This window comes from Leucopleurus acutus, assembly GCF_964270905.1.
Source record: "Leucopleurus acutus genome assembly, chromosome: 19".
NCBI classification, from domain to species: Eukaryota; Metazoa; Chordata; class Mammalia; order Artiodactyla; family Delphinidae; genus Leucopleurus; species Leucopleurus acutus.
The window spans coordinates 42,325,665-42,345,601 of NC_139161.1; the positions used below are offsets into that span (position 1 = coordinate 42,325,665).

The 19,937-nt window shown below is 50.0% G+C and overlaps 1 protein-coding gene across 2 annotated transcripts in view; it reads left to right on the top strand.

Moving 5' to 3' along the window:
- The window catches only part of ASIC2 (acid sensing ion channel subunit 2), a gene marked incomplete at both ends in the record, with an annotated part of 1,014,886 nt that overhangs the window by 921,290 nt on the left and 73,659 nt on the right, over nucleotides 1-19,937 (top strand). For both annotated transcript variants that reach the window (XM_082860577.1, XM_082860576.1), the window contains one exon: nucleotides 13,395-13,545. In XM_082860577.1, the coding sequence (XP_082716703.1) occupies nucleotides 13,395-13,545 (151 nt within the window). The remainder of the gene's footprint in view (nucleotides 1-13,394; nucleotides 13,546-19,937) is intronic.

The following is a 19,937-nucleotide window of genomic DNA, read 5'->3' on the forward strand; positions in this document are numbered from 1 at the left end:
TACTACTGTCTGCCGCGAGCACCGCCTGCTGACAGCGGCTGCCAGTCGGCCCCCTGGGGGTCTGTGGGCCCAGATGGGGGAGGACAGACTGTCCCCCAGCCTCACAGGTCCCCCCAGCGACACGAGCCCTGGAGTGAGCAGGTCTGGCTGAAGCACCTGACTCCACATTGAGCTTAGCATCCGTTTGCTTACCTGGAACCCATTTATTACATACTCAGCTGTGTACCAGGCAAGATGAGGGTGCCTTTCCTGCCCTGTGGAGTTCACTGTGTATGACTCCAGGCCCGATCCAAACAAGCTTAGGGTCTGAGGTGGGGTCATAGCTGTAGCCAAGTGGGTCTGGGGCCGATGGGGGCTGCCAAGGGGAGACTGTGTCCTGTCAACGTGGACACACAGCTCTCCAGCACCGGGTACCTCAACAGCAACAGCAATGAACTGGGGCGTGGAGAGCCCCAGCAGTTACTCCTAGAAATTGCTTGGGACGCCTCTAGAATCCTGGGATGTTATCAATGGAAGCGTTCTCATAGATTTTTTTTTCCTGCCTTTTAAGCCAGGCTGACCCATTCAGACACCCCTCCCTTAGCCATCCCTAAGATGTGGCCTCCAGTGGTAGCTGGTGAATGAGACAGGCCTTCAAGCCCATCCCTTTCCCCCCAGGGGAGCCTGTCTTTCTTTGGGCCCATCTCCCCCTTATAAGTAGTAATAACCCTAATGAGCATGGCTGTCTAGATGCCAGGCACCCAAGCTCATTTAATCCTATGAGGTAGGTCCGGCCTCCCATTTTCCAGATGAGAAAACTGAGGCTCATAGGGGTTGAGTGCCTTGCTCAGGTTCAAACAGCTAGTCAGCAGTGGCATATGGCTCAGAGCCTGAAAACTCAGACTGCTTTCCACACCTGCACTTCCTCTTCTTGACTTGGATCCTTTCCTCACTCCACGCCCCTCCCCCCAAGTCTAGCGGCCTTCCTAGACACCTTGGGTACTGTAGCCCCAGCATCTCCCACTGTCTGGAATGAGGGTCTCTGGCTCCAGTTCATGGCTCTGGAGGATCCAGCTCTCCTCCAGACCCTCTGCCAGTACAGGACAGGCTTGCCCAACACCCCCACTCGAGGAGAAGGGTGAGGGTCCTGACCAAGGTTATATCTGGTTCAGGCCCCTGCTCCTGGAGTACCCTCCTGGGTGGCGGTGTCGAGGATGCGCAGAGTATTTGCATAAACGCTTCTAGGGACAGGGAGCTCACTGTCTCCCAACACAGCCCATTAGATTCATCTCTGTTCAATAATGAACATATATCAGCTTTTAATTATGAAACAATCTTAAACATATACAAAGTAAACAAGACAGTATATGAACCCCATGTGCCCACCATCCAGATCCCACAATATTAACATTTTGACATTCTTGTTTCCCCTGTTCCTCTGTTCACCCCCATCCCTCGCTTAAGGACGATGATGATGATAATGGTGGTTTAACATTTCCTTTTGTTGTTGTAAAATGTATGTATACTGAAATGCACCTATCTTACCTGTATTGTTTTGACAAATAGATACACTTGTGTAACCCATACCCTTGGGATATAGAATATGTCCATCTCCCCAGAAAGATTACTGTGGTGTATTTTAATTGTTAAGTTCTTTCCCTATGTCCAACCCAGATCTTGGCACTGTTCTCCATGGCAGTACAGAATAAGTCTATTCTCTCTTCCAAATGAGATCCCCTCAAATATTTACAGATAGCCTTCATGATCTGCCTTAAGTCCGCTCTTTTTCCATTTTAAATACCCCCACTTCCTCCAGCCATTTCTTCTTTGTTCTCAGAAGACAGGGGAACTGGCTTCTGACATTGATAAAAGGAACCCTGATTTCACCCTCACCAAATCTCTCCCCGGCCCATCCAACCTGAAGTCGTGAGCTCAGGCAGAGGTCTTGGCCACTTGCTTAAGTTCCTGCTTCGGAGAAAGCTGGCTCCTGGGGGGAGCCACACAGGCGTCCTAGCTTTATACAGTTTTTGATCAGCTACGTTGTGTGCAAATTTCTTTCTTTATAAAACAAATTGCACCATTATTCTTTCAGTCATTCTCTTTGAAGTTGATCATTCAACAAACTTCTACTGAGTACCTATGCTAAGCTAGGCTCTGCATAGAGCCCTTGGATAAATAGGTAAGACATAGTCTCAGAGTTTGGGGATGAAGCAAAAATAGACCAATAAATGAAAGCATTAATTTATTCAGCATTCATTGGTTTTCTGCTAAGTCCCTCGAACTAGGGCGGATACAGGGAATATGGTAGCGAAGAAGATGCTCACCCCTGCAGAGACTTGCAGTGGTGACAGCTGACAGCTCTCCCTGAAGCTTACAGGGCTTGAGAGGAGGAAATTAACTGGATATTTTCAAGGTAGAACCTATAGGACTTAAACATGCAGAGAGCTGCTGACCTGCCCCCCTCAATTCTCTGATTTGGTGGATCAGCGTGGTAGAATTTCAGTTGAATTTTTGGGACATAGCAAAGGCTCATACTGTTAATCAGTGACACCCCTGGGCCATCCTGGAGAGCCTCAAGCCATCGCTCTGCCATGTCTAGGAAACAGCTGGCAGTCATGTGGTTTCACGTCCTGACTGGCAATTAGTCTAATTTATACTCAGACATGTTAGAACATGCTCAGGTGCAAATCCTAGATTTTGCCCCATTGCTGAGAAATATGAACCTGGATTTCTTTTTGTCACTCACATAGTGGGATACAGAAAGCCCAGGTTTCTTAATCGGACAAAAGGGTGGAGCTCCTGGCTCTGCCTCTGACTTGCCGCGTGACCTTAGGCCAGTCGTTTGACCTCCCATGGATTCTGTTTCTTCTTCTCTAACAATGGGAACAATAGTAGGGTTCCTGGGTGGTTTGCATGGGAACGTGCATTTAAGCTCCTGGCATGGCATCTGACATGTAGTAGGCATTCTGTCTCAATTATTAGAGAAGATCTGAAGCTATTACCAGGGACCTCTAAAAGCACTCACCAAACAGACGCTTACCCCCCTCACACCCCAGAAGAACAGACAGTTGACGGGGCTGGAGAGACAGCAAAGCCTATTAAGGAACTTACATTTGATCCTCCAAAAAGCTCTTCAGACCTCACTCGGGGCTGGTACAGACATCATTAATTTTGGTCCCCAGGGCATCTCTGTGAGGCAGGTGCAGCCAGTCCACTTGACACATGAGAAGGCAGACTCACCGAACCAGAAGCTGGAAGCGCCTGGACTTCATTCCCATCTGACCCTGAGAGGTGTTATTATTGCCATTCTTCAGATGGAGGAGTCAGAAGGTCAGAGAAAATAAGTCACTGGCCCAAGGTCACATGGCTCAGGACTGGTAGAACTGGGATCCCCACTTGGATCTGTGTCAATAAAAAAGCCTGTGATCTTTCACTTCTCTGTGATGCCTCTTGCAAGTAACTCACTCTCTCTGAGCCTCAGTTTCTTCATCTGTAAATGGGACAATAGTGTCTATTTTGCAAGCTTGTGAGAACAGCCTGTCATGCCACTTTCATCATGAATGTCTTTCTTCCGATCTTCATCTGACTTTGTCTGGAGCAGGGCCCAGACGAGGGTGAGGCAAGCGAGGCATCCGGGGTGCAAAATTTAAGGGGGCGCTCACTCTCAGCCCCCGGAAGTGAGAGGCTCCTTAAATTCTGTGCCCGAGGCACCTCACCTACCTCCTCCTAGTCCAGGCTCTGATTTGGAGGTGAGGAGGTGCGATGGGCTTGGTGGGGGAGTGTGGAGAGGATGGGAAAGATTGGGATAGGTCATGCTGATATCAAAGGAGTAGCTGAAAACTGGCCCTCTGAGAACGTGCAGAAGCTCAACAGGACCGAAGGGTTAGAACAAATACTACACAGGCGGGCCTTGCTTCCTGTTCATTGTTCCTCAAGAGCTGCGTTCTGTAAACTGACGTGTGGGAATCAAGGGTGGCCTTACAGCTGCTCCATCGCCTTGATGATCTAAAGCTGTTTTCCTCCGTTTCTACCCTGACAGCGAAGGGGAGTGTCCATGTCTTATTTATCTTTGTATTCGCAGGACCTCACAGAGTATTTGACATGTGATAGTTACTCATTAGATGCTGAATGAACTAAAATTCTTTGTCTTTCATTCTGAAAGCCCCTAATCATCTCAGGTCCTTTGATCCTTTGATCCTAAGTCAAGGAACTGTGGTACCATGAAAATTACAGTTGCCTGGGAGTCTAGTCCACCAGTCTGAAACAGAAAAACGTAAGGATGGTCAAGAAATATTAGCCCAACGTTAAAAGCTCATAAATGGCAGAATTGGTATTTGGTTCCAAAGCTTATGGTTGCTCCACCAGAGTGCAGGGGGGCAAGTCTAAGCAATTTTTTTAATATACAAAGTCCTACCTCTGCCTGTGTCACCAACTAGAGTCCCTTCTGCCTAAATCCCCAAAACTGTGGCCCTCAAGTTGCCCTGCTTAAAACTTCCCCAACTATCAAGCATTGCCCTTAACTACAGAAACACTGGCACCATCAGCAGAGCTTACATTCTTCCAGCACAAGGAGGGTAAATAAGATTCAACTCACTTGCCAACTCTTAATAGTGGCAGCCAGAATTACTGGGCTGAAAAAAAACCTGTGAGACTCAGAGGGAAAGAGTGCTGTGATCCATTAGTTATGTCTGCTGTGGACCTCGGAAGGAGAGCGGTATTGTGCATGCTGTGTATCTGCCAGCTGGTCTTAATTCCACACTTCAGGAAAACAATCTGATAAAACTGCCCTCCGCACTCACGAATCTGTGGTGCCTTTAAACGTTCATAATGCAAGCTTTGCTACTGAGATTACATGCTACTCAACCTCCAAGACCAGCCATGGGGAAGAACTAGAAGACAACGACATCCTCTGAGCAGTTCCTGGAGAAGCTGAAATATGTTTTTAATGAGAAAACATGAGATCAGTAAGAAAGTGACATGAGGATTTTCGTGCCGTGTGGGTAGTTACCTGTTTGACCTTTTCTTGATCAGCTTTTAGAATCAACCTGCCTTGGGACTGTTTTCAGCCCTGGCATTAATCGGAACATCTGCTTGACTTCTGTTAACATCATAAACCATTGTTTGGTTTTTACCCATGCATTGTTTTCCATGCAACCCTGTAGAATAATGTGATATTAACCAGGAACACAATAGAACACATTTCTGATCCCCACCTTTCCCCTCCCCCATCCCACACCTGCTCAAAGAAGGGCGATTCCCAGAAGGTGTGTAGTAAGGCAGGTGCAAGGAATGACATGTGTCTTATCTCAGGGTGGGTCATCCAGGTATAAAACACTCACAGTGGGATGGGAAGCCCGCCCAAGCCCCCTGGCATAGGTGCTGGGAAGGTGGGGGAAAGGTGAGGGTCAGCTGAGCAGCCAGGCTGATACAAACTTCTTATAGAGGAATACCCGGGATCTGGGCACGGCCACAGGAAAACCAAATGGGCACATATTCCTGTAAGTCCAGCAGACAGCAGTTAGAAGAGGGCACAGGGCTGTAGTCACAGGATCAGGCAAGCAGCTGTAAAAAGAACTCATAACAGGACCAGGAACCCAGAAATCACAGCGTGTAGGAGCTGAGATTTCAGAACTTGGGTGCAGAATCCCTACTACAAACAATTATCTTAACTAATGTCCCTAGGTAGGTACCCTCTGCCAGGCACTTCCCATCCATTATCTCGTGAGTAATCAGAACGTAGACTAAGATGTGCCCCGCTGTGGGGCTCTGCACCCCGGAAGGGCCGAATGTGGCAGAACTCAGGGCTACATCCCGGTGCATCTGGGTGGCTGCACCTTGAACACAGCCCTGCCTCCAGTCGCCTCTGCCTGGGAGCTGGCGCACGCTGGGGCATCAGGAATTGTGTCAGCAGGGTTAGAAGGAAGGAATGGGGGCAGCAGAGGGACATGGTACCGGGCTGTGGACGGTTTGTGCCCGCTCTCTCTCCTTCACTGTTTCTGAGCCTCTGCCCCCCTCGAAGGCAGGGAACCCCTCCTGAGTCCTGCTTCCCGCATCTGAGGACAGCCAATGGGATGGTCTTTGCAGTGAGCCTTGGCTTGCTAGAAATGTGCTCTTTTTCTTAACCCACCTGCCTTGGCCCTATATCCCTAAGTTGGGCTTGGTGACCTGCTGGCAGTGTGCGGATCAGAGAGCCGGGCTTGGGGGGTTGGCGGGCGGTCCACTGAGACTGACACTGGTTTCCTTGGAGGGAACCAGTTGCCAGCTCTTCTCAGTCACTGCATGTGTGACTTAGTGATTTTCAACTAGCTGAGAGCTCAGCTCCACTGTTCATTGTGCACAATGTCTGGCACATAGTAGGTGTTCAGCCAGGATAACCTGACTCCAAAGGCTTCCACAAATCCTGCCCACCTCTTAGTAGAGCCCATCACTGTCTACCTGGGGAGGGGTTGGGGAGGGGTGTTTGGTTCCGGAAGCAGAAGAGAGCTGGAGTGATGGGCTGGTACGCAGGGCTCAGCGGGCACCACTGGCCTTCCTGACATCACCATGGCCCTGTTAAGCCCAGGAGCCAGCCTAAGGGATCTGTCTCAACGTGCTAAGTACCACTGGTTTCAGCAGCCCTGTCCCTGAGAGAATTCTGTATCAGTCCCCACAGTACTTGGTACCACGCAGGATCATTCCGCAGGGCCACCCTCCCTACTAGGTGGTCCCTAAAGAGTTGATTCATGTCTGCATTCCCAACGCCTGGGGAGGGGCTAGAACACGAGATGTTCTGTAGATGCAACTGAATGGATGAGCCACAAATGTGGTCCCAGATAGAACAACATCTCAGATTCCATTTCTGCAGGCAAATAGCAACGCTTTCGCCTCCCCTGCTCCTTCAGGGCTTAGACAGGATACAGGCCACAAACAAGAACGTTCTCTTTCTGGCCCGAGGATTTGTTTTTCTATGAAGTGCTTTCAGATCCATGACAGCCTTTTTGATCTTTACGACAGTTCTATCGGAAGTTGTTCTTACCAGCATTTCGAGGATGAGAGATCAAGATTCAAGATGAAATGACTTCCCCAAATCAGGGCAGAGCCAGTATTGGAAGCTGGGGCTGCCTCGTTCCCAATTCCATGCTTGACTTTTTTCTTGCACCCAGACACCTGCCCGTTAAGTGCCTACTCTGTGCCAGGTACGGGACCAGGCACTGGGAATCCAGAGGTGAAAACGACGCAGCCTGTACTGCCCACAGGAGACAGGCAGTGGAGGACCCCAGCAGAAAGAGCAACCAACCCATCCTTGGGTCCCCTTGGAAACTTCCATCACGCCCAGACTCCCCTCCCCCGACCTGCCAAGCTGCCGTCTAACTTGAAAGGCTTCTAGCTCCCCACATCCCACTTCATGACCCCAGGTCAGGCCCAATGTGGGGTGCTCACATGAGGTGCCAGGAGGGATTCATTGGCGGGGGTCTGGCATTTCAAATGACACTCCAGGTGCCTTCAAGTTGCCCCTGTGCCTCTGTGAGCCGTCCTCCTAGAGAACATTTGCTCACCAAATGTGTGACTTGAAGGAGAGCGCTCAGAGTCACCTGTCGCTCCCCTCCGTGCTGTTTCCCCAGCTCACAGATTTGCAGTCACCTGATGCTCTTTTCTTCTGCGTGGGGCTCACACATCTCTTCCCGCGTGGTCTGAAGCTCTCTGGACAGTTGCCCAGCAGAAAAGGCCCAGGCTGTGCTTCAGGCTTGGAAGGAGGAGACAGGCGGGCTTCTTAGTGAAACTGGCACAACAAATGTCACATCCCGGCAGATGGGTGCAGGGGCTCGAAGGAGGGGGATCGCAGTACCATAGTATACGCTCAAAGAATGCTGAGGGTTCTTTGAGCGACCCATACATATAAAGGGAAAAGTCAGGCGAACCGCTCTCTAGCTCTAGGACCTTGGATGAGGTATTTAGCCTCGCAGAGCCTCAATTTCTCATCTGCAAATTGGGGAGAATAACACCTACATCTGTGGGCTGTGTGAGCCTTAAAATATAGAAGGTGTATAAGCAATCAGCCTAGTGCCTGCCTCGTGGTAAATGCCCAGTGACTGTACATTCTTCTTTCCCCTTCAAAACGGAGCCCGGAGAAGAATGATATTAATGATGTCCTAAAAGAGACCGGTCGGGAAGCGGGGAGAAGTGTTTGCCCACTTTCCCCTCATCTCCTTCATTCCCAAGGACCACAACAGCCATGCGGAGGTACTTTCATGGGTATCCATGAAATGGATGAAATCGCCTTTTTAATCTCATTGTGGGGAAAAAGAAGAGTCATGCAACAGTCCTTGGAACACGATAGGTGGTCAGAAATTCCTGTTGCAGGAAGAGATGAATAAGCAAGGAGATTTCTTAACGAGATGCCGTCCTTGCCTTCAAAGAGCTGACTGTCTATGGCGGCCTCCTCACGCACACATCCCTCTGCCGTATTTCATTTTCAAACACGTTCCTTGCAACTTCAGAAAACAAAAGACAGCTTCATTTTGTTTACTGGAAGCCTGGTAACCCATTTGACAGACTGTCTCACTTCCCCATGTGTGAAATGTGTTGGAGGAGTTTGACGGAGAAGAACAGAGCAGATGAAACAGTGGGCTTCAGCATGTCCGTTATTTTGAAAGCAGCCTAATGAGAAATTTCAGCAACTCACTGGGAGGAAAGTTCATTCAACTCAAGACTGAGCTTTAGAGGCCTTTTGGAGCAGCACAATTTCATTTCCTTCAAGTGTAATAAGCAAGAAGAGACAAGGAACCCACTGCTTAGGAGAAGCCCTAAAGGTCAGGATTAATGAAGGGTTGGAAGGTTTGAAGATTGCAGGCCCAGTTGTGTGCTAGTAAGTGGTTATTTCAACAGTCCTTAGGGGAGCTTATACATAATTTATTTTCTTAAGTAGGTACATGGTGTTGAAATGTTTGCACTACTAATTGGACCTGTCTTCGTGGGTATCTGCCGTTCCTAACCGTTCCCAGCAAGGGCTCCACGTTGCATTTCCCAGGCTCTGTAAGGCGGGGTGCCCCAACAGGTCATTCCGAGCCTAGAGGCTGGTACCCAGGCCAGCTGGAGTTGCCAATCTTTCTTATTCCTGGATGCAGTACCCCGGCGAGGGAAGCTTAGCCGTAATCTCCAACCCCTGGCATGTGCAAACAGAAAGCTTTAGAGGAAGAGCGTAGACCCAAGCCCAGGTCTCAGCTCTGCTCCCAAACTAGCTGTGTGACCTGGGGCAGGACACTTCACCTCTCTGAACCTTAGACTCTCCACATGCAAAATGAGACATTTGGGCAGGAAGATTTTTGACAAAGATGACTTTCACCCTGGAATCTCTACTTACCAGCTCTATGACCTGGTTCAGCCTCTCTGGGCCTCAGTTTCCTTATCTGTAAGACAGGGGTGATAATACCAAACTCATAGGGCTGCTGCAAAAATTAGTGACAACAGATAAAATGTGAATGGTTCTCCAGAGAGGGTAGCAAAGCCAGCCTGTGACATCGGGGCTATTCTTAGACCTACTGGAAGGCAGTGAGACCCTCTCCCCATCCCCACACCCAGGTTTCTTTTATCTAGAACGTGCCAACTGTGGACAATTATATGCCAACAAATTGAATAACCTAGAAGAAATGGACAAGTTTCTAGAAACATACGGCCCACCAAAACTGAATCAAAAAGAAATAGATCATTTGAACAGACCAATCACTAGACGTGAAATAGAATCTGTAGTTTAAAAAAAAACAACTCCCTGTAAACACAAGTCCAGGGCCAGAGGGCTTCACTGGGGAATTCCACCAAACATACAAAGAATAACTTATACCGATCCTTCTCAAACTCTTCCAAAAGACTGAAGAGGAGGGAACACTCCCAGAGTCATTCTATGAAGCCACCATCACCCTGATACCAAAACCAGACAAAGACACTACCAAAACTGCAAATTACAGGCTAGAACGTGCCAGGTTCAGACTGGCGGTGGCTATCCACTCTACCAGTAACCGGTTACCATTCAGTTGTTGGAATCCAAATGTAGATTTTCAAAGTGGATTTTGTGCATCAAAGTATGTCCCCTTCCTACAGAACTCCATGGCCCCAGCGATCTCATTGGCTGCCCTGGGCTTTCAGCAACAGGCTTAACATTCCTAAGGAATAAGCAGTTAGTGGCACATGGCAGTTTCCCTCCCCTATAACTACTTCAAGATGAGCTTAGTATCGTGGGGACATAAGCAGAGAGGACAGGACTCCTCAGCCCCACCCCCATTCTTCAATTTATGACTGACCTCCCCTGTAACCCAAATAATTTCTCTCTCTTTTGCTGAAAAGGATCTAGTATGGATTCATGACTCGTAAAGATGTCTATTTGTAAGCTTCCAAACAAATCCACTTGCACTCTCTCATTTAGGCGTTACAGCCGTGTGGCCAGATTATCTTGCTCAATTTTCAGATGAAGAAACTGGAGTTGGGAAAAGTAAATGCCATGTTCAAGGCCACGGACTTGACAGATAATGAGAAATCTGCTTTGATACCTTCTTGTCTGGCTCGAAATTTCAGTGTTCCTTCCTTGGAACTTCCTTGGTGGTAAAGTCACACCCATGAGTCCCAGCTCTACTACCTACCTCTTCCCTAAGTCTCAGTCTTCCCAACTGTAAAATGGGCATGTGTTAATAAGATGCCTCCCCATCAGGGTAGTTGAGACCATAATTAGGAATGCTATAACTCCTATGAAAATGCCAAGCAGGGGCCAGCACAGAGTAGAGGCTCAGGAACTGTTGGTTTTCTTCCCTCCGACTTCACGGGGGCATTGAGAAAGTTGAAGCTGCCCACGTGCCATCTCTGAACCGTAACACACGGTACCAGTGTGAGCAATGAAACTGATGGTCATGGGGCCCATCTTTATCTCAGGCTTCCCCCCACAACCGCCCCATCACTCCTGGAGATCCAGGTTTGAAACATGCACCATTAATTCTTACAAACCGATTCAACTAAGGACAATTCTAGACTCTTAGCAACCTTGCAAATCCAGCCCTGCCATCCACGACGGGGCTGTCAGCACCTACCGAGAAGCGCCTTGGAGAATGGCAGGTCTGAAGAAGCCGCAGGCTCGGCCTAAAAGTCTAGACTTAAATAAATTGTATTTTCTGGCTGGCGGCGATAAGGCGTAAATTGGAAGCGCATGTTACACTTACACGTCATTATGCATCGAAATGGGGAAGGGGAGCGGCATCTTGTCCCAAATTTGTAGCAAAACTGCACTGTGTGTACATAGCTCTCAGGCCTTTGATGTTGAGCAGAGAGGAGAATGATCCTCTCTGAAAAGCCCAGGCAGGAGCGGCTGAGAAGGAGGCCAGCAGAGAAGTGCAGTGAGTATGAGCCCGCCTGTCTCTGAGCCCCTTCTCCTGCCCCTGCAAAGGTAAACTGTCTTTCCTCTAATAAATACCTTCATGGAGAAGCAAGCAAAAATGCTTAGGAACAATCAGTTAGGAAGCTGAGAAGGCCAGAGCAGAGAAAGAGGGAAGGGGGTGGGACAAGATGTCAGCGTGAGCTCCCGCCAGAACCAGCAAGGCTGCCCAGCACCAAAGGGCGCCTCCCAGAGGTGGGCAGGGGGATGGGAGGAGCAACAACTTGGAGCCCGTTCATTCATTCATTCCACAAAACAGACACAGCCCCCGCCCCCTCCAACAAACAATCACGTGAGTCACCATCTAGTTACACGCTTTGATGTGTGCTATAAAGGAAAATACTGGGAGTGTGAGGTTATAAAACAAGAAGCAGTAGCAGGGCTTGTACAGTCCCCATAATACTTGCACATAGTAGGAGCTCATGCATATGAATATTGATTGGCTGATGGAAAAAGCAAGGCAGAGAGGAGCAGCGTATGGCTCAGAAACATCCCAATGGCAATGTCAACGTGCTCAGAAGGATCGCGTGTGTTAGAGTCAGACAGACATGGCTTTGAATCCCAGCTTCTCTACTTAATAGCTGTGTGACCTTAGGCAAGTCGCTTAACCTCTCTGGGCTGTGGTTTCTTCCTCTGCAGAATGGGAGGAACAATACCCACCCGTGTTTACTGTTGCACGTGATAGCTGCCGTGGTGAAAGAGCAAGGGGCACAGTGAGGAGGGATGTCATATAACTTGGTCCAGGAGCAGGGGAAGGCGTGTTGCAGGAGGAGATGCATCAATCCAGTCTTGGAGAACAGAGGTTGCCCAGGCAGAGAACTAGATGTTGTCTAGGCAGAAAGAGGAACGAGAGGAGTTACAGGCGGCAGCAGCAACTAGAAAACCACAAGTACTACGTGAACCAGCAGGACACATCCAGAGGTGCTGCAAGTTGTTTGATCTGCTCCACCCACCCACTCACTCACTCGTTCATTCATTCATTCATCCACTTGACATATATTTCTGGAGCACCCCCAGGTGCCAGGCCCTGTGCTAGATTCCTCGATGTACATGCAGAGGTAGTCTCTGAAGCCATGGAGCTTCTCTTCTAGTGGATTCTCGTGGACTCAGATGGGAAGAGGAGGATAGAGCAGGCAGAGAGCATCATAGAAAACTGGGTGTGGAGGGAGGGCCTGGACCTTACTGTAAGGGGGATGGGCAGTCCTGGTGGATTTTAAGCACAGGCTTAATATAATAGGTTTGCATTTCTGAAAGAGTGAGCCGCAGTGAACTTAGAGGAGGGGCTGGAGAAAGCTGTCTGGAATCCGGGAGCCTAGCTGGGAAACTGCAGCATCCCAGGCAAGAAATGATGGGGGTCCTAAGTTAAAGCAGCGCAGAAGAGAGAAAGCAAAATTCAAGTCGATGTAGAGACAGTGTTGACGGGCCCTGCCGGCTAATGGCATGTGGGGGTAAGGAAGAGGAGGTGTGGGCAGCCGCTCTGAGGGCCTGGCGTGAGCCCCTAGGCAGGTGGCAATGCTGTTCCCCGGGACACGGTGTACCGGAGAACCATCCAGTGGGGCACAGAGGCTGAGGAAGATTTGATCCCACGGGGACATGCTGAGTGTCGGGGATCCATGGGTCCCCCTGAGGCCATGCTTAGCAGGCAGTGGGATCAGTGTGTCTGGAACCCGAGAGAGAGCTTGGGGCTGGAGGCGCAGATTAGAGGGTCAAGAGGATACAGATAATGCCGGACACTTGAAAGGCGCGTTACTGCCCAGGGCGGGGGTGTGGTGTACAGAGGGAGAAAAGAGCAGATCCCACTGCGACAAATCCAAAGGTGTCCAGATGTGTTCTTTGATGCCAGAGTCCCACTTGGCAAAAGTCAGGCCATTAGCCAGGGGCGAGGAATCATTGTCGCCAGGAGGGTTGATTGTGACGGGCAGTGGGGACTCTAGCCTGCTGTTGGATTTCTGCGGTCTCCCCAGTCTCTGGAGCCCAGTCTGAAGTCACCCATGTGCTTCTCTCTCTCTCTTTTCTCCTTCAGGTGTTTACAAAATATGGGAAGTGTTACATGTTTAACTCAGGCGAGGATGGCAAACCTCTGCTCACAACAGTCAAGGGGGGGACAGGCAACGGGCTGGAGATCATGCTGGACATTCAGCAAGATGAGTACCTGCCCATCTGGGGAGAGACAGGTGAGCTGGGCCAGGGACTGGGGCAGTGGGTGATGGTGGAGGGGTGCGGACTCTGAAAGACGTTTGCCTCGGGTGGGCTGTCTTGGCCCACCTGGTGAAGGACTGCTGTCCGTCAGGGGGTTAGTGACATGACAGTCAACATAAGGATGTCCCTGGTGTGGACTGCAATGATGCCCTGGGTTACCTTGGATTTCACTAGGTGGGAGCGGGCAGATGATGGGACTACTGGAAAGGGAAGGCAGGGAGGAAGGTTGGAATTAACAAGTATGGATGGGGAGGTAGGTGGCTTGGTTTCAGGAGGAGAGGAAGGGGTGAACCAGCTCCTTCCTCTACCACCAGCTTGAATATCCCAGCCCAGCTAGCAGGCCCAAGGGAAAGGAAAGCAGACTCCTCCCACTGAGGGAAGGTGGAGAGGCTGCTGGAGAACTGAAGCGCACAGACACAGGGGCCTGGCACCATGGCTGCCCATGTGTACAGTCCCCAAAGCTTATTTCATGCATCCAATTATGCATTTATTTATTCAGCAAACTGTTCATTAGCCACATATGCTATCTCAGGCTTTGCACAAAAATAAGGACATTAAATTGAAAAAGACCAAGCCCTTGATCACAGCCTAGAGGAGGAGACATAGAATCCAGTGGGACGTGAGGGTCCCCCGTACTGCAGCAGGACGGCGGCCTTCGCCTGGGAGGAGGGAGGGTTCAGGGAAAATACGGGGTACTTGCACGGGGTCTTGAGATTATCCTGGATTACACAGGTGGGTCCTCATAAGAGGTCAGAGAGAGAAGGCAACGCGATGACGGAAGCAGAGGTTGGAGTGATGCGGCCAGTAAGCCCAGGGATGCTGACCGCCTCTAGAATCTCAGCAGGTGGAGAGAGTAAAAAGGGGCCCAAGCATGGGACACGGGATGCCAAGGAGACCCAAAGTGAGATTAACGCTGGGTTCAGGGCGAAACGGGGGGGAAGGGGGAGGGGGTCTAGAGGGGCCACAAAGAGGGATGAAGGGAGAGAAGATTCCAGCAGGACAGAGGCTTGGGCCCTCAGGTTGGCGCTGAGGAGAGGTTGGAGGCCAAGCGGGCTGGCCCTCACTTCTTGCGGTCCCCACCCCGTGACTCCTGCAGCCGGTCCCCCCAGCCCCCATGCTGAGGTCTGGCCCTCACCAGGCCCAGGCCCACCAGGCTTCTGAGGGCAGCGAAGGCCTCCCCCACACCGGGACGACCACCCGCAAACCCCGAGCTCTCCCCCCTCCCCCGCACCGGCCCTTCCGGCGGCTCTTTCCTGAGCATCCCACAGTGGGGGGGGGGGGGGCGGTGAACAGGGCCGGTCACCTCCCATTGTGCTCAGTCCTCCGGCTGCTGCAGCTGAGCCGCAAAAGGGCGCCACGCGACTCGTTCCGGCACCATCTCTGGCAGCTCACCTCAGGCTCCAGGCCCTCCAAGCCCAGTCTGACCCTGGTTGAGCAGACGCTTCGATGATCCCGTCCGCTTTCCTGAATTCAGTATCCCTTGGCCCCCCTCCAGCAATGTGGGAGACGGTCCCTCTGGGACCGTAATCGTCCTCCCTCCTCCGCAGCCCTGCGTGCTAGGAAGGGGCCCTCATCCCCGTTTGCCAGGGAAGGAGGCTGAGGTTCGGGGCTTCACCCAGGCCACCCAGCCAGGCCTCCTGAATCCCCACCTCCAGGCTTCCTCTATGGTACCTTTCTTCAGGCTGATACGTCACCACGCACGAGCATCTCTTGGAGACTCTGGTCACCTTAAAGCTGCTCGTTTCCTGCGCTGGTTGGCGGGGTGAGCCTCACGTGGGTGGGAGTGAGGCCCACACACCTGCCGGAGGAGGAGAGGCGGGCTCTGGCCGGTGAGGGATGCTGGCCCACAAGGCCACCTAAGGAGACACGGCCACATCCTGCTGTTTGCTCATTGCCCCCATGGGCTGGGGGCACGGCCAAGCCTCTCGCCGCCACAGTCCTCGGCAGGGAGGAGCCTTCCTGACCTGCCAAGCTGTGTGGCTCCACAGATGCCACCTTGCCTCCTTTACGTTTCCACTTCCTCTCAATCCCCAGGCAAAGGAGCCTGGGTCCTTAGAGGAGGTATTTGGGTGATGATGGAGAAGAAAGAAATTGAAAGTTGGCTGTTGAGGGAGTGGCCACAGACAACTTGATGACAGAGGCAAAGTAGGAGGACAGGAAAGTGGCTTTACAGAGTCAGACCGAAGATCAAACCCCCAGCCCTGCCTTTATCAGCCGATCAGATGAGAGCTGTCTGCAAACTGTAAGCAGTGGAAGGTTGATAACGGCAACCAGTAGATGGGAGGATGGTCAAACCCATCCCAGAGGCAGAGACTATGCCAGATATCTCATACCTACACAAGGGCACCTTATCATCTGGATGTCTCATTCTCAAAGCAGAGCCGTTGGCACACTCTTGCTTCACCTCTCAGACACTTAAGGGAGCAGTGGGGGAGCCACGCGCCCAGGTGTAACTCTGACCTGGAGGATGGACCTTTGGTGCCAAGGAGTGAATTAGGAAGAGGCGCCCTCTTTGGGTGGACCCAACCCTATGGACTCATGCTTAGCGAGTAGAAAGTAACTATGAAATTTACCAAAAGTGTCCTTTCCTCCAGGCTGACAGTGCCTCCTTGGTCAAACATCCTTGTGCAAGGCAGCCTGGAAATATGCCATTTTAAAGATGGCAGGCTCAGTCACACATGGACCTTGACCGTATGCCCCCAAGTCGGCCCTATGGGCTATTAGCAGTTTCAGATGTTACGTGTTACAGGAATAGAAAGGATCTGGGGAACCCTGGTTAGGCAAAATTAAACACATTAATTCAGGACAGGAATTCTTTAATACACTACATTATAAATCTCCAAGATAGGCATATTGCATACACCAGTTATTTCCTCAGTGCTTTTGACCGTAGAAAACCTTTTTTTTCATGGAGGAGCTCACAAAATAGAAAAAGGACAGAAAAGCTGTCCTCGACTACGGAAGTGCAGATTTCATGACCAACGTTTTTCTAAAGGAAATTAAATTGAAGGCGGGTGGGAGGTTGTTAAAAATGAAACTCTGTGTAGATGCCTCTGAGTAACTTCAAAGATAAAAGAAATAAGCAGTGGGTTATCTAGGCTGCAAATGAGAAACACCAGATTCAAACAAGCCTGGGCATAAAAGGAATTGTATTGCCCGTGGAATCCAAGGCAAACTTCAACAACCCAGCAGCAGGAAGGCAAGGGTGCAGCATCAGAAACAACTGGAACCAAGGGCAGGAGATTCCTCGATCTCTCACCCCTTCTCTCACCTCTCCTCTTTCTTAACTGCTTTATTCTCTCTCACTAGAGACAGGCTTTTTCCACACATATATCTTTTCACACATGGTTCCCAATAGATGTATATCTTACACGTCCTGCCACCAGCGAGAGACCATTCTGGTTCTCTCACTGATATCCTATTAAAAAAGAACAACAACAACAAAAAAAAAAAAAATAGGGAAGGGACTCATTGGTCCAGCCAGTCAGGTGCCCACCTCTGGACCAATCAGTGAGAGGCAGTGTGTTCATGGAAGGACATGGGAGCCCTGAGGGAGCTGGGTTCCCGAGACTGTCCCAGGAATGGCCCTGCTGGGGAAAGAGGGGGCGAGGGTGGGGATGGGTTACATCTGAGAGAACCAGAATTGGTGTGCAAGGAGCCCTCTAATGAGCTTGCATTCTAAATAGACAGGCTCAGATTTTATATCCTTCATTCATCCTGATGTAGAATACACTTTGTAATCAAGTAAACTCCGCCTTGAGGTCCCCAAGTTCTAATATTGCGGGAAAATGAATTTGACATTATATTTTTAAGCAATTATTTTGAGAGTCAGTGCTCTAATAGAGGTCAATGTCTTGCCCCATATTATCTCCCCAGCCTCATCCCCTTTACCCTGTCCCCTTGTTCACTTGGCAGTAACGACTCTGGCTTCCCTGGAACTCCTTGTACCCTCCAGGAAAGCTTACCTTCAAGCATCTGCATTCTCCTTTCCTTCTGCCTAGAATTCCCTGCTCGGACCCACACGGCTTATTGCTTCACCTCCATCGAGTCTTTGCTCAGACATCACCCACCCTGACTACCCTACTGAAGACTGTACCCCCGCCCCACTCCTTACCCCTCCTTATCTTTTCTGCTTGTTCTTTGTTCCATGTCGTGTGTCACCTTCGAGTATACCATCCTCCTCTATTGAAACACATGCTCCGAGAGATAGGGATCTTGGACTGTCTGGCTCACTGACACATACCAGGGCAATAAATATTTTTTGACATATCTGTTGAGAGAGAGAAAAAAATTGCTGTGTTTTGCACACTGATGGGGCCAGGCTGAGGAAGAAACTAATATTAATGAGTAGCTACTATGTGCCGTGAACATTCTATCCCATGAATCCTCCAAGTGACCCTGCTAACGAGGTGTTATCCCCACTGAAAAATAAAGAAACTGGAGCCCAGAGAAGCTGGGCTTGTGTGTTCCCCTTGGGGAAATCTCCCCAAGAACACACACTTCACTAAGTGGTTGAACCAAAGCTAAAAACCCACGTATGGACCCAAAAGCGATTCTCCTTCCACTATATTCCTTTAATGTTCAAACTGTGATTGTAAAGGCCCTGCCATGAAAATAGCTCAGAAAAAAAAGTTCCAGTGACATCTTTGGAGACAGAATGGCATATAATGATAGGTCTGTTGCTGTTCTCCTTTTCTATTTTTTCCTCTTTTTTTTTTTTTTCCATAGCAGTATCCTTGTACTGAACAAAAGCTTTAGCACAGCTCCAATATATAAAGCAGATAAAGGTAGAGCTGCTCTGGTCCAGCTGGAGACGGGGCCGCCAGTTTGATTTCTCCATACTCACTGTGGCCGACCCTGAGACATTCCTGGAGGAACCCTAGGACTCCAAGGAACCCAGCTTGGAAACCACTGAATGGGCAACTGATGTTATTGGGAATGAAAAGCACCCATTGGTCCTATGGTTGTGTACATCCCAGAGACCAGCTCTACATCCCTCCCCCTTCTCCCGGCATAGTGAAAGGAGTCCATGACGTGCCTGCTGAGCTCCAAAGCTTCAGGGAAACTGACAGTGTAGATTTCTGGTCGGACACAGTGGAATGAACATAAGTATGTGTGGAGGCTCCCTCCCCAAACTTCCCCTAAATTGCAACAAGGATTTTTTTTTTTTAAGAGTATAAACCCAGGAGGACGAAGAAGATGGGTGAGAAGACAATAGTAGATGTCAGCAAGTTTTTGGAAAATGGAGAGCAGATGGTAACTGACTGAGCAGACGAGGCTGAAGGATCAGGCTCTGCACAGGGAAACCAATTAAAGTCAAACGATTCTCACCATAGATGCCCCCCTCCTCCCAGAAAGTATGAGGGGTTGGAGGCATCAGATACTGTTGACGACAGGGTTGAGAGGTGCAGGTGAAACTAGGAGGATTAGTTAAAAGTCTGTAAAAGGAGCTGTTAAGTCCCCCAGATATCCTCCCATGGCCCAAAGCAGCCAAATATCTCTCTGCACCCCAGCAAAAGATAAGATTGAAATAGACAGGCTCTGGGCTGGGGGAGACCAGGCAAAGCCGAGGGCATGGGTGAGGTGCTGTACAGAAAACAGGGAGATAAGCTGAAATTCTGCTTACTGAGTAGTGAGACCCCCAGCCAGACTAATCTACCTCGCCCACCCCCAACCAGAGATCTGGGGAATCCCTTCCTGGAGACACTGACAAGCTCAATAGAAAAGATTCGCAGAGAATGACAGTCAGGAGTCCCCACACAAACCTAGCTAGATCACCCGAGGGTGAAGTCCCCTGGTGAGTCTTCCCACACACAAGGAAGACTGTCCAGGCTCGAAGTACCAGTTGGGCTTCCCTGGTGACGCAGTGATTAAGAATCCACCTGCAAATGCAGGGGACACAGGTTTGAGCCCTGGTCCAGGAAGATCCCACCGGCGGTGGAGCAACTAAGCCCATGCGTCACAACTACTGAAACCCGTGCACCTAGAGCCTGTGCCCCGTAACAAGAGGAGCCACTGCAATGAGAAGCCCATGCACCACAATGAAGAGTAACCCCGGCTCTCCACAGCTAGAGAAAACCCGCGCACAGCAACAAAGACCAAATGCAGCCAAAAATAAATAAATAAATTTTAAAAAACTAATAAGTACCTCTTAACTATGAATGGAGAGTCAACAAGCCAAGCATTTGAGGGGAGCCACTAACAAGAAAGGAACCAAAACCAAACAAACAAAAAAGAAACTTTGAGGAAATAGAGATAATGGTTAATGGCAAAAAGCTCTAGAGCCCGGGTTCAAATCCAGCTATACAACTTACTAGCTATGTGACCTTCGACAAGTTACTTAACCTCTCTGAGCCTCACTTCCATC